Genomic DNA, 14,905 nt, shown 5'->3' on the forward strand with positions numbered 1-14,905 from the left:
TAAATAAATTACATTCATCTGCAATTCAATAATGGACCCTTTAATTTAATACTAATTTATTTTAATCCATTGTTTCAAACCAATAACTGTATTTTCATTATCAAATAAAAAACTTAATTTTATTTTATAAAACAAAAGAAACTCACGAAACAGATCACAGAATCCACAATTGGACACTAGATCAATAATGTATAACCATATAGGATTTCTAACTAAGAGGGAAAGATAAATAATACTCTAAAATAATATAAATAATTGACTCTTAGTGATTTAAGAGTGACTAAGATATATCATCTCCAATAATACTCTTATATTCACTACTTATTTATTATTTTATTATTAAAATTATTAATTATTGTTCTATCTACCAATAGTGAAAGGAGATAGACTCTTCAATAGTAAATTATTAATAAAAAAAATGAATTAAGAGTCACTAAGAGGTGGAGAGGGACTCTCTATTAATAAAGATGATGGAGAGACTCTTAGTGATTTGAGGAGCCACTAAAGGGTTGTTGAAGCTTATTTTTAATTCTCTCTCCTCAAATCTATATCTATATATAATATAAAACAGTAACGATTGAGCTGATGTGTCACTTTCTCCTTTTTTACTAATAAAAAATAGGCTTAATAGGCACCCAACACCCTAAACTTGTAACTATTTTTCACCTGGCCCCTTCAACTTAGGGAACAACCTCTCAACCCCCTCAACTCTCCAAAAACATCACATACAGCCTTTTACACCCCTATGTTCGGTCAAAATATTGACCTATGTAGAAAACGCGCTTGACTATTGACCACACCAATGCCACTTGTCATTTTTGTAACAATCACTTGGATACATTTCACCTCGACGACCACTACCGCCAACCTCAGCACCTCGATAAGGCTGCGACGACAAACAACGACAGCACCTCGCACGGATATGGAAAAATTTAATTAAAAAATGACACGTGGCATTGGTGTGGTCAACAGTCAAGCGCGTTTTCTACACGGGTCAATATTTTGACCGAACATAGTGGTGTAAGGGGTTGTATGTGATGTTTTTGGAGAGTTGAGGGGGTTGAGAGGTTGTCTCCTAAGTTGAAGGGGTCAGGTGAAAAAAAAATTACAAGTTTAGGGGATTAGGTGCCTATTAAGCCTAAAAAATATAATATAATATATAATATATTAATTTTAATTATATTATTATATTTATTTATAAAAAGATTATTTTATCCGTACTATCTCTAAGAGTTCTAAAAATTTAAATTAATCACTAAAATCTCTCTAATTCTCTGTATATCTATCTATATATAATCTAAAACATTAACGATGGAGTTGAGGTGTCATTTCCTCATTTTTTACTGATAAAAAATATAATATATTAATTTTAATTATATTATTATATTTATCTATAAAAATATTATTTTAAGTAAATGTGAAAATAAAATAATAATATTTAATTTATATAGCACTATTATATCATTAATTGTAATTATTAGATTATATTTTTGTTAATATTTATATGTTAAGATGAATCCGTGAATCGCACAGGCTAAAAACTAGTTTTAATTTAAGAGCCAACTTAAGAAGTTGTTGGAGATGCTCTAACTCGGTGAGATAGGAAGAATGAAGATAAAAATTTGTAATTAATTAAATTGAATTATATATTAATGTGACACACCAATTATACAACCAATCCATGATTGTGTTGTCCTCTCTCTCCAGCAACACCATTCACAACCCAATCCCCTAATTCAGCGATTTCCAGAACCTTCACCTGGAATTTGCAACCACAGTATTTTGCTTTCGTATTCCTCCGTACTACTTCCTCCATATCCATATCCCTAGTCCTTTGAGTATTCTTTATACCACAGACACATTTAACCAATATCCATTTTAATTTACCCCCTGTCTTGTGAGAAGCTATAGTTAACTCGAAGCCAAGGCGAATCGTCGTCTGTTTTGCCCAGTTAACAGCTTCCTGGTATGTTTCAAACGTTTGTACAGGATAAAATTTCCCACTGTAATCGACACCGTTGCCTCCGAAGTCTTCTAACGAAATCTGTAAATGATAACTAACGAACATTAGACTCCATTACGATCAAATTCCATAATTTTTCGAGGCCTAAACCCCTAAATTCAATTTTCAGACAACTGGACGTGTGTATATCACGCCCCGCCATGTGGTGGGGCGTATGTATATCTCGCCCCACCTTGTTTAGGCGGTGTCTAGGCAGTTTAGGCGAAATCCAAGCGGTTAAAAATCGGTTATGAGAAAAAAAAAAAAAAAAAAAACCTAAAGGGACTAATCGAAGAAAATCAAGATGGATTCTCGATTTAAAGCGTTTAAGCGGTTGAGGGGACTTTTGTTTTGAATAGTGACTAATCCATATTGAATTTCTTATTATTGATTTTTTAGACTAATAAACTATATATTTGTGCTTAAAAAAAACTATATATTTGTCTAATTAATTATATTGATGATAGTAGACTATTGCAACCACTACTAGCCACGTTTATTCTTAATTATTAACTTATTAACATTATAATATCATGTACTTAATCGATTATGTTGTTATTTCCAAATTTAGATGACTTTTATTTTGGCATATATCCATATTTCTCACTCAAGAATTATAAGATTGACTTTTACATAAATGATAGTGACATAACTAATATCTTAAAATTTAGGTATAATACTCCTCCAGCCCCCTTAACTTGTCTAAATTGGTCATTTTACCTCTCCAACTCATTGAATATCCTATTTATCCCCTTAACTCCATAAAAGTGGTATTTCTCACCCCGTTAACTTGTCCATTTATCTCCCCAACTCATAGAATGTCTTATTTACCCCATTAACTCCACAAAAGTAGTATTTCTCACCCCTTGCAATCCGTTATCGAGGTCTAAATTGATACCTTTTTTTAAACGTTAAACCTATATTGATGCTATTTTATACGTAGAACCTAAATTGATACTTTCCCAAAAACCATAGACCTATTTTGGTATCTTATCCTTACATATAACGTCTTTAATTTGTTTATATTAATGTTCTTGTTATTTGTATCTTTTATTCATTCTTGTTATTTGTATCTTTTATTCATTCCTTCTCTTTTCAATTTTTTGACTAGTTAAATTTTGATCATCTAATTATTGTAATACAATATTATTGTAATAAACACATGAAGGATCAAATTAAAACAAAATAAAAAAGTTGATATTAAAAAATATATATTTTCAAACCCATTTGAATAAGTCATATTAATTTTGCAATATAAAGGGTAAGAAATATTACTTTTATGGAGTTAAGGGGTAAATAGGATCATAAGAGGTGAGAAATATCACTTTTATGAAGTTAAAGGGGTAAATAGGACATTCGATGAGTTTGGAAGGAGTAAAATGACCAATTTGGACAAGTTAATGAGGTGAGAAATACCACTTTTATAAAGTTAAGGGGGTAATTAGGACATTCGATTAGTTGGAGATATAAAATGACCAATTTAGACAAGTTGAAAGAGCTGGAAGAGCATTAGGTCTAAAATTTAAATTTTTTCTTTTATAAATTAATTTTAGTTATATTATTATATTTATCTATAAAAAGATTATTTTAAGTAAATGTGAAAATAAAATAATAATATTTAATTTATATGGCACCTTTATGTCATTAATTGTAATTATTAAATTATATTTTTGTTAATATTTATATGTTAAGATGAATCCGTGAATCGCACAGGCTAAAAACTAGTTTTAATTTAAGAGCCAACTTAAGAAGTTGTTGGAGATGCTCTAACTCGGTGAGATAGGAAGAATGAAGATAAAAATTTGTAATTAATTAAATTGAATTATATATTAATGTGACACATCAATTATTTAAGAAATAAATAAGAAAATTTAAGGTGATGAAATTGAAGTGACGTACATATTTATATTAATATTATATATTACCAATATTTGAAGCTCAATTAATTCTATAAATAGCTACCTTTATTCTTTGCAATTCCTCATCTCAAAAACATTCATAAATCAATCCTTTAGCTAAATATATAATCAAATATGGGTGTTGTGACTATTGAGAGGGAAATTACCACTTCAGTCCCCCAAGTTACTATGTTTAACATTTTCTGCCCTGAAAACCATCATCTTCTTCATAAGAGTATCCCCCATGCCAGTGTTGAGACCCATGAAGGAAATGGAGGACCTGGAACCATCAAGAAGGCTACTTTTGCTGCTCATCCAGGTAATTTAATTACTTACTTAATTCAAAAGTATTTTTTGTTTTTTAAACTAATGATGTATATGTCATGTACCCTTTTGAATTAAAAGCTTGAACTTACACTTAATGTTCAATCATAAATCTTAAGGTTAAAGTGTAAAAATATTCCTAACGTTTTTCGTCCGGAACAATTTTATCCCTAACGTCTAAAATGGTGTAATTTTATCCCTAACGTGGGAAGCCAGGAGCAATTTTACCCCTAACATTTTAAAATTGACCCAAATTATAGGGGTAAAATTGCTCTTAGCTGCCAACGTTAGGAGTAAAATTGCACCATTTTAAACGTCAGAAGTAAAATTGCTCATAATCCAAAACGTTATGGGTGTTTTTGCACCTTAACCTTAAATCTTATATTAATCCCTGACAATATATCATATGATTCATGCAGATCACGAATTCAAGTATGTTAAGACACAAGCAGAAGCAATAGATAAGGCAAACTTTACGATTGGGTACACTATAATTGAAGCAGATCCATGGTCAGATAAACTTGAAAAAATAACAGTTGTGGTGAAAGTTGAAGCTTCCTCTAATGGAGGATCCATTATCAAGAGCTGCTTCAAATATGTTCCAAAGGCTAATTGTGAACTTGATGAACATGAAATCAATGCTAATGCAGACAAGATAATGAGCTTCTACAAAGTTCTTGAAAATTAATTCAAGAAGGATGATAATATATGTGGTTCTGTGTTTGATGCTTTCTCTTTTCTTGATGTTTTTTCTTTGGGTTGTGTGAGGCCAATTATTGTTGTTGTTTTTTGGCCTTGGATTGGGAATAAAAGTTGTATGTTGTGTTGTGATTTTCAATTAATCTAATACATATGCATGGCTTCTATTTACACTCTTTCCATGAATAAATTAATGGTCTAATACACAAATAACTTTCTAAACTTGTTCAAATATTGCAACTGCTCTTCGAACTTTCAATTGTAACAATTTACCCTTCAAATTTGTCCAATTATCACTACAAAATAAATGACTATTTGGGACAAAAATGGGGGACAATTTAAATATATTGTCCTCAAATATTGTTTTCCAATTTTAACTGGGAACTAATTTATTAATAATTTCTTTTTCCTTTTTAATTTAACATTGAAGACAAAAATATATAATAATATATAATATTAAAATTTATAAATATTAAATTTTAAGTTTTAGGGATAGAAATTATATCATTTTCCATATAATTTTCTATCGTGCTTTTCTCGCAGCTTTTCTGTTTTCTCTCCTTGGCCTCCTTCGTTCATCCATCTATACTTCACGTCGTTCGCGTTTCTTTCTCCGACCACCCCTCTCCGAACTTACTTTGTTTGTTCGTCATTTTATCTTTCTATAAACTAATGACAGAGCTGTTAGCAGAAGTTGTGGTTACGGCGGCTACGGGAGATCGAACTCTGGCGTATTGAGGTAATTTTTTATTTTTGTTTCGACAATTACATGAAATTGAAGGCTTGATTTCGTTGATTGTGTTACTAACATTCAGGGTTTCAAGTTAAATTTGTTTTAGTATATATAGTTTGGGGGGTTTTTGATAAATTTTGGGGGTTTTGATACAACAACAAAGCCTTAGTCTCGAAATGATTCGGGGTCGGCTAACATGAACCATCATATAAAACCGTGAAAATCAAGTCGTGTCAGCGACACAGATTCGCTCCCTCCACTCCGTCCTATCTACTACCATATTTTCCTCAATTCCCAATAAACTCATATCACTCTCCATCACCCTCCTCCAAGTTTGCTTAGATCTTCCCCTACCCCTCACCACTACATCCCTTTGCCACTCTTCGGTTCTCCTAACCGGCGCATCAAACGCTCTACGTCTCACATGGCCAAACCACCTTAGTCGGTTTTCTCTCATTTTATTCTCAATAGATGTGACCCCTACTTTTGTCCTAATTATTTCATTACGCACCCGGTCCTTTCTCGTGTGACCACACATCCATCTCAACATACGCATCTCCGCCACCGACATCTTATGGATGTGGCAGTGTTTCACTGCCCAACACTCCGTACCATATAACAATGCTGGTCTAATTTCCGTCCGGTAGAATTTTCCCTTCAATCTATTAGGCATGCCGGGATCACAAAGGAAACCCGTAGCACTCTTCCACTTCGACCAACCAGCTTTAATCCTATGAGCAACATCTCCATCTACTTCTCCATCCGTTTGGATAATAGATCCTAAATACCGGAAGCAATCCGAGGCCTGAACAACTCTCCCATCTAGGATGATTGTCCCTGCCTCCCTACTCCTACGGCCGCTAAACTTACACTCCAAATATTCTGTCTTACTTCGACTCTACTTAAAGCCTATAGATTCTAGAGTTTGCCTCCATAGTTCCAACTTCATCTCCACTCCTTCTTTCGTCTCCTCAACCAACACAATATCATCTGCAAACAGCATGCACCATGGTATACCATCTTGAAGTGAACTTGTTAGTTCATCCATAACGATGGCAAAAAGAAATGGGCTTAGTGCGGAACTTTGATGCACTCCAATCGTAATAGGAAACTCTTCAGTCTTCCCAACACTAGTACGTACACTCGTGCATACTCTCTCATACATGTCCTTTATGATGTCAATATATTTCCGCGAAATGTCTTTCCTTATCAAGGCCCACCAAAGTACTTCCCTTGGTACCTTATCATATGCTTTCTCCAAGTCAATGAAAACCATATGCAAGTCTTTCTTCTTATTTCGATAGTGCTCCATTAATTGTCTCATTAGATGGATGGCTTCCATAGTTGATCTTCCCGGCATAAAGCCAAACTGGTTTTCCGAGATCTTCACCGTCCTCCTTAGCCTTTGTTCAATCACTCGCTCCCAAAGTTTCATAGTGTGACTCATTAATTTGATTCCCCGATAGTTGGCACAATCTTGGACATCGCCTTTGTTCTTATACAAAGGGATTAAGGTACTTTTCCTCCATTCTGATGGCATCTTATTGTTTCTCCAAATTTTGTTGAAGAACGTCGTCAACCATTCGATTCCTCTTTCTCCCAAACATCTCCAAATCTCAATAGGGATGCCATCAGGTCCTACTGCTTTCTTCAACTTCATCTTACTTAATGCCATTTTGACTTCACCCTTTTGAATTCTCCGCAGGCATTCATGATTTATCATATCGTGATGGATACTTATATCTCCAACATCTTGTTGGCGATCTCCATTAAATAAGTCATCAAAATAGGACCTCCATCGTTTCTTGATATCCTTATCTCCAACTAGGACTTTCTGGTCCACATCCTTCACACATTTAACTTTTCCGAGATCTCGCGTCTTCCTATCTCTCATCCGAGCAATTCTATATATGTCTCTTTCCCCTTCTTTCGTATCCAATCTTGTATACAGATCCCGATTCACCTTTGCTCTAGCATCTCGTATGACCTTCTTTACTTCCCTTTTAGCCTCTTTGTATTTTTCGTAGTTCTCGTCACTCCTACATTTCCCCAATAGTTTATAGGATTCTCTCTTACTCTTTACTGCTTGTCGTACTTCTTCTGTCCACCAAGATGTGTCCTTACCCGGTGGCATGCTACCTTTAGATTCCCCTAGAACTTCCTTCGCTACTTCCCTTATACTATGCTCCATCTTATTCCATATCGAATCTATATCTCATATTGCAAGTCCAAATATCTTTTTTGGTCATCTCATCCACAAATTTTTGTTGATTCTCCCCTTGCAATTTCCACCACTTAATCTTAGTCTCTACTTGAGGTGTTTGTTTTCTTATACATTTCCTACTTCGAAAATCTAGCACCACTACTCTATGTTGGGTTGTCGTACTCTCACCAGGGATCACCTTACAATCAATATAACTCTTTCTCCAAGCACTCCTTACTAAGAAGAAGTCAATTTGGCTCGCATTACCGCCACTCCGATAAGTCACTAAGTGGGATGTTCTCTTCATAAACCATGTGTTCATGATACTCAAGTCATAGGCTGATGCGAATTCCAAAATATCATTTCCTGCTTCATTCTTATCTCCAAAACCATACCCTCCATGAACACTCTCAAACCCATCTCGCCTAGAACCCACGTGTCCATTGAGATCACCCCCTAGTACCATTTTTCTCAAACCCTATGTATCCAATTGATTAAATATATATAATTTGGGGGTTTTGAAATGGAAGACTTATGTAGAGGAGGGATAAATCATCAAATTTAGCTTAGAACCATCTAAGTGTTAGTAGAGGCAATAAGGGTAATTTTGTCTAGTAAATGGCAAGCACCTGTGGAACTTATTGTTGGCATTCTCTCTGCTGGAAACCATTTTGCATAGCTTATGGAACATAAGTTGATAAGATCTTTGAAAGTAGACCCTCGATTCATGCCATGTTTTACAAATCATTACTGTCAGTTGAAAAATGTTAATACTTTGAAACACCATATCCCATTTTCTCCTTAGACTTACTATCTCGTAGGTTTTTTTTTTATCTATACTTAATCTAATCATAGAGCCGATGATGTGTTGTTTCTTTTGCCTTCTCAATGTTGAAGAAAAGAAAGGTGATTCATTCTCTTTCACAACTAATTTGTTAATTTCCTCTTTTTCCAACTTCATACGATTTAGTAATGAGTTTAAAATATGTTAGCATGTTTTTGCAGCTTGTAAAGAGATATGCGGATGAGACTTTTACATCTGTAATTATTTCAATAGTATTCTCCTTGTATTCAATTGCTCTTGTCGAATGCCTTGTTGGGCTAGAATTAACCTTGATCGTATCAATTCGTTTCAGATGTATAAATGTGGCATTAGCACTCATTGTAGTGTCATTGTTTGATGGTACAATTTTAATTCTGTACTCAAGAAAATACATGGGAGTTTTAGATGGTCAAATGAAATTTAGTACTAATGTTTAATTGGTTGCAGGTAACAATGCGTCCCTCACAGCTGTACTAGTTGTAGTAACCAGCCTTGTTGATTCTTTTAGTGCTCATGGACTGGGAACAACGACCTTGTCAGCAAAGGAACCTAGGGCACTTCCTTTTTGTGCCATAGCTTATGCTCTCACTGGTATATTGGGGTCATTGTTTTATTCAGTTCTAGTAGTTAGGCAAATATTGCTTGCAATAATTGGCTGACTGCACCTATAATTTTTTCATCTCTGTAGCCATGTTCATTATTATTCGGTTATGTTTTTCCATCTTTAATTGTTCTTTTTCCTATCCATTATAGTTATGAATCACATAAATTAGTATAGTTGTCAAATCAGATTTGGATGTGATGTGCTGATATGTCAGTTATGTTTCTCCATATTAATTAAAGAAAAAATACCCTGTAAAAAACATTGCAGTGAACAAATTCACAGTTGGTAAAGTTTTGTGCAACTCTTTTCATTTCTTGCTCCTTTAGTTGTGTAAGTGAATCAGGTGACTCATTTGTTAGCTTGGGTTTTGCTGTGGTTAGATAGACCTATAGTTGTATACTAGTGTAGGGTTTGGATTTTGGAATGTCAATTTGAACAATGTTGTCTCTAACATACTCTAAGTTATAAGTTGGTTCTATGAATTAGATAATCTCTGATGCAGGCATATGCTGCAATTTTATTCAGAAAAATCTAATACCATGAAGTATAAACATATGTGCTGTCTCTTTAGGAGTTATGAATCATAACATTTTTTTTTTTCAGTTTGAATATTCAAAAATGCAATTTGATGATGTCTTTACCAATTGAAATGCATCAATTTATGTTGGGGATATGGTACCAAAATAGGCCTATAATTTTTGAGGAAGTATCAATTTAGGCTCCACGTACAAAATAGCACCAATATAAGCTTAACGTTTTAAAAAGGTACCAATTTAAGCCTCGATAACGGAGTAGTATCAATGACGTGTCTCGTTCCGTTATCGAGGCCTAAATTGGTACTCTTTTTTAAACTTTAAGCCTATTTTGGTACCTTATCCCTTTAAATTATAATAGGATTGCTTTTTGAAACTATATGAATATCATTAAGGTAGGTGCTTACATTAGTGGATTTGTATTATGGTTTGGCACTTAGTATACCAAAGAGAAAAGTTAATAAACAATATTTGAATTTTCTTTTTATCTATGCCAGCAGAAACTAGACCTTGAATATATTTAATTATTTTATGTGAACTCCAAGCCTGAAATGTGTTGGGAAATCGGGATCGTGAGGTGCAATATTCCTATTTTTCTTCTTCCGATTCTTCTGCTTATGAGCTATATAACTTGGGAGATTGTTTAAATTGGAAAATAGGTTAGTCTGAAAGTTTCTTTTTACTTCATAGCTATTTCACTTTATTTTCTTAGTTGAATTGGACTAATTTCATAACATTAGATGATATGCTTTTTAAGCACTCCCTTTATTGGATCATATCAACAACTCTAAGGGATTTACACTTGAGCACCTCTGTTATCTTGCAGATGGCTTTCATGATGCAGGACGTGATAGGTCTTTCTTGCCACTAAACAACTATGAACAAGTTTTGCCTTTTGATTCATTTGAGGTCATCCTTTTGAGCAGGTAAATTGCTTTCTCTATTTTTTTGTGTATTTGCTTGTTCAATGCAATAATCTAGAGCTAATGGTTAATTATTTTGTTTTGAGAGAATTAAGGATAAAAAAATTAGATGCAACTATTCTATTTCCACAGGTTTTGGTCTCTCGATTGAAGAGATTAAGTGTTCTTGTAAAGAAAGGGAAGAAAGGCAACATGGTTTCTGTTGATCACTTCCTTGTTGGTCATTATTTACTTCATGTTACAGAATATATAGAGGAGATGTTACAAAATGGTGAGAAGAATATACCAGTGCATTGATCTACCATTTTGTAAACCATTGTTGTTTTTTGGCTGTCATTTTAATTCCCCTTTTTACTCAATTGTTGTTTATGTTGGCTTGTCTCTTATTTTGTACGTTTTTTTACCCTTCTAAGTTTGGTGAAAATTTGTTATTTTTCAGAACTGCTAGGGATTCTGAATCAGAGCCTTAGTGCTTGTGTCTGAAAAAAATGGAAAGTTGGGTAAGTTTGTATTATATTATTTTGTAGTTAAAGAAATGGAAAGTTGAGTAAATTTGTAGTTTCTACAAGTAATAAATCTTATTTGGATTCCCTTTAAACCTGCTTATGATACAATCTGAAATTAATTCAATTTCCACATATGATCCAAGTTTTTTGCAGTTGCCAAAATTACATCAACAGCGAGTTCCCAAGGAATTTCAAGAAAATATGTTATAGAGGTATGGATTATATGGAAACTGATTCTCTATTGTTTATAATTTAAGCATCTTCTCAATCTAACATTGTCTGTTGATCTGGATTTATATACAATAATAGCTTTTCATAGTCTCATGTCTATATATAGTCATAGTATTTTATTGTGCAAAACCCACTAATTTGAGACTGAATTCACTTTGAAAAAGGGTTTTGCTGTGATGATTCTTTATTTTTTTATGGTCACTAGTTACTTGCAGTTATTAGGGTCCACATCTACAATCTCTATTAGCTTGACATGCTATTTGTCGATCATGAACTAGGATAGTGTAACTAGCCAAGTCATCCTTTTAAACTACAAAACCTCTAACCCTTATTCAGATTGTATGTGTCTTATCTTGTTAAAATACTTGTATTTTAAGTGGGTTGTCCTTTTTCTGAAAGTCATTCATTTCTTTAACTGGTAATTTATTAGAGAACAGTTAGGAATGTTTAAGGTAATTGTTTTGCAAGGGGAAATTTGTCATTTCAAAGGCGTTGACATGTGTACTGAGTTTGTGGATTATGTTTTTTTTTCTTGTTAAGAAATATGTCACATGAATGGAGATCCAATGAGATATGTTTGATATACCTGGTCTAATATACAATTCGGACATGGGTTTAAAATTTGCTTGTATGTTATGTTTTTTGCATTTCTTTATTGAATTTGATTATCTCTTATAAGTGAATCAGTAACTGGGATTTAAATTTTATGTTATATTTTGTTGTCTTTAATAGGTTCCAGATTACATAGGCCTGAAACAAGTTAGAAAAATCAAGATTCTGGATGGAATGCAAACAAAATAAATACCTTGATCAGGTTCTGTCTGCACCTTATTTCTCTTTAATTCTGCTTTGCTACTATGATAACATCCTATAATATGTTATCTGTGTTATGTGTATAAGCTCTCTTCAATCCAAATAATTGTCCTATAAATAAGGGATAAAAGTTGTCTTTTATGCATAGGACGATGGTCCTCTCTTCATTTGGAGATAAAAAGTCATGCCCTAGGAATAGGGGCAAAATTTGTCTCCTATACATAGGGACGACAGTCGTCTTTTTATTTAGAGATAAAAAAATCGTCCTTTAAGAATAGGGATAAAAGTCGTCTTCATTTCATAGGGACGACAATTGTCTGTTTCTTTGGAGACAAAAGATCGTCTCCTACGAATAGGGACAAAATCGTCTCCTTTGCATGGACGACAATCATCCCTAGAAACGGGGACGACAACCGTAACTAGAAACGGGGACGACATTTGTCTCCAATTTTAAGGACATATGTCGTCTCATAAAATGGGGACGACATTGTCTATTTCGTCCCCTATAGAATAGGGTACGCTCGCATAGAGGACGAATCAAGGGGACGATAAAAATTGTCTCCAAAACTAAAGGGGACAATTTTTCTTATTTTGGGAGACAATTTTTTCCGTCTCCAATGATTCTTTTTTTTTTTGTAGTGTGTAAAACACAACCCCAAATTGCTGACATGAACTGCAATTGAAGAAACACGTGAAATACAAAAACTGCAACGTTCGTGGAGTGTGATAATCAGATCTTTGGCGTGATACGAATTTGAGGAAACGTTTTTACGGTTGCTTCAAGTACGAGGTAAAAAAATTTCCAATTTGGGGTTATGTTTTACAATTGGTCAAGTTTAAGGGGTAAGTTGTTATAATTGAAAGTTGGAGGGGGCAGTTGCAACATTTGGACAAGTTCAAGGGGTTATTTATGTATTAGGCCTAAATTAATGGATGAAAAAATACAATTACTTCTATCAAATCATAATAAAGGCCTAATACATCACCAGCTTCCTGAACTTGTCCATAATAGTAGATTGGCGCTCTAAACTTTGCAAGTGTCTTAATAGCTCCCTAAATTTGCTTATGTCGTATCACCAGCTCTCTAAACTTGTCCATAAAAATTTATTATCTTCCTGAATTTTGTAAATGTCTCACCAGCTACCTAAACTTGCTTATTCGTATCACCATCTCCCTAAACTTGTCCATAAAAATTTATTAGCTCCCTGAACTTTGCAAATGTCTCACCAGTTACCTAAACTTGCTTATTCCATAACAACTAAATACAAAAATCATAATACTAACTCGGATTAAGGTGCAAAAATACCCCTAACATTTTGGGTCAGGAGTAATTTTACCCCTAACGTCTAAAATGGTGCAATTTTACCCTAACATTAGTAGCCAAGAGCAAATTTATAAATTTGGTGAATTTTTTGTCCAATTCGTACAAAAGTCAGTATATTTTTTTTTTATTTTTTTCATATCCCAACATATGTTTGTGATTTGTTACTGATAAAATGACGCACGTGTGAAGTGTAGATGATAATATTCATGACCGAGAAGACAGTTTGATGAATTATTTCTCAAATTAATCAAATTTATCAATGTTAGGGGTAAATTGTTGTTGGCTTCCAACGTTAGGGTAAAATTGCACCATTTTAGAGGTTATGGATAAAATTACTCCTGTCCCGAAACGTTAGGGGTATTTTCGCACCTTAATCTGAGTTAGTATTATGGTTTTTGTAATTAGTTGTTACAGAATAAACAAGTTTAGGAAGCTAGTGAGACCCTTGCAAAGTTCAGGGAGTTAATAAATTTTTATGGACAAGTTTAGGGAGTTGGTGATACGAAATAATCAAGTTGAGGGAGCTAGGGAGATATTTGCAAAGTTCAGGGAGCCAATCTACTATTATGAACAAGTTCAGGGAGCTGGTGATGTATTAAGCCCATAATAAATATATAAGTTCGGTTTGAACCTATAACGGGATACAGATAAAGGTTAGGATAGAGATAAGAATAAAAGATTGAGATAAGGATAAAAATAAGATCCGAGAGTTTATTATCCAATGTTTGATATGTAGGATAGAGATAGAGATAAAATGATTCATTTTACTATATTACCCTTATCCAAATTTAAATAGAATATATATATTACTGTAGTATCAACGTGGACTAAAATTAATTGAATTTAATCTACAAAGTTCTTGAAAAATACTTGGAACACTGTATTAAATTTTCAAAATACAAAAAATGAAATAACGTGAGAAATACTCGGAACATTGTATTAAATTTCAAAATACAACAAATAGAATAACTTGAGAAATACTTGGAACACTGTATTATGTTTTCAAAGAAAAAAAAATGGAATAACTAATATATTTAAGATGATAGATTAAATTTAATTAATTTTATTCGGCATTGATACTACAATAATATATAGACAAACTTAGGTTTTTAAAAGTTCAAAAATTAAAATTAACTTTAGAAATATTTGGAACACCATAATAGAATAAATAATAAAATTTGAGGAACAAATTAGACTTTTCCATTTAAATAAGTTATCCTCATGTCTTATACCACTCATCCATATATAACTTTACGGGGCGTTTGGTATTCTATTGGGATAGAGATAAA

General features: G+C 33.2%; 1 protein-coding gene and 1 long non-coding RNA gene across 2 annotated transcripts; both read left to right on the forward strand.

Annotated features, from left to right (window-relative positions):
- Positions 1-3,991: 3,991 nt before the first annotated feature.
- Positions 3,992-5,094, forward strand: LOC136231089 (major allergen Pru av 1-like). The gene is made up of 2 exons (XM_066020347.1): positions 3,992-4,219; positions 4,644-5,094. The coding sequence occupies exons 1-2, from the start codon at positions 4,036-4,038 to the stop codon at positions 4,910-4,912; spliced, it is 453 nt and encodes a 150-aa protein (XP_065876419.1). The 5' UTR covers positions 3,992-4,035; the 3' UTR covers positions 4,913-5,094.
- A 403-nt stretch (positions 5,095-5,497) lies between these two features.
- Positions 5,498-14,690, forward strand: LOC136230971 (uncharacterized). The gene is made up of 8 exons (XR_010689631.1): positions 5,498-5,662; positions 9,130-9,273; positions 10,646-10,745; positions 10,875-11,013; positions 11,182-11,242; positions 11,392-11,460; positions 12,212-12,293; positions 12,932-14,690. It is a non-coding gene; the product is annotated as an uncharacterized lncRNA (long non-coding RNA).
- Positions 14,691-14,905: the final 215 nt, after the last annotated feature.

The sequence above is a fragment of the Euphorbia lathyris genome, chromosome 5, assembly GCF_963576675.1.
Source record: "Euphorbia lathyris chromosome 5, ddEupLath1.1, whole genome shotgun sequence".
NCBI classification, from domain to species: Eukaryota; Viridiplantae; Streptophyta; class Magnoliopsida; order Malpighiales; family Euphorbiaceae; genus Euphorbia; species Euphorbia lathyris.

What these genes read in the sequence shown, in the direction of transcription:
- LOC136231089 (XM_066020347.1), top strand. Translation starts at nt 4,036, where the DNA reads ATGGGTGTTGTGACTATTGAGAGGGAAATTACCACTTCAGTCCCCCAA. An exon ending in TACTTTTGCTGCTCATCCAG is followed by an intron (nt 4,220 to 4,643) that starts GTAATTTAATTA and finishes TGATTCATGCAG; the next exon opens with ATCACGAATTCAAGTATGTT.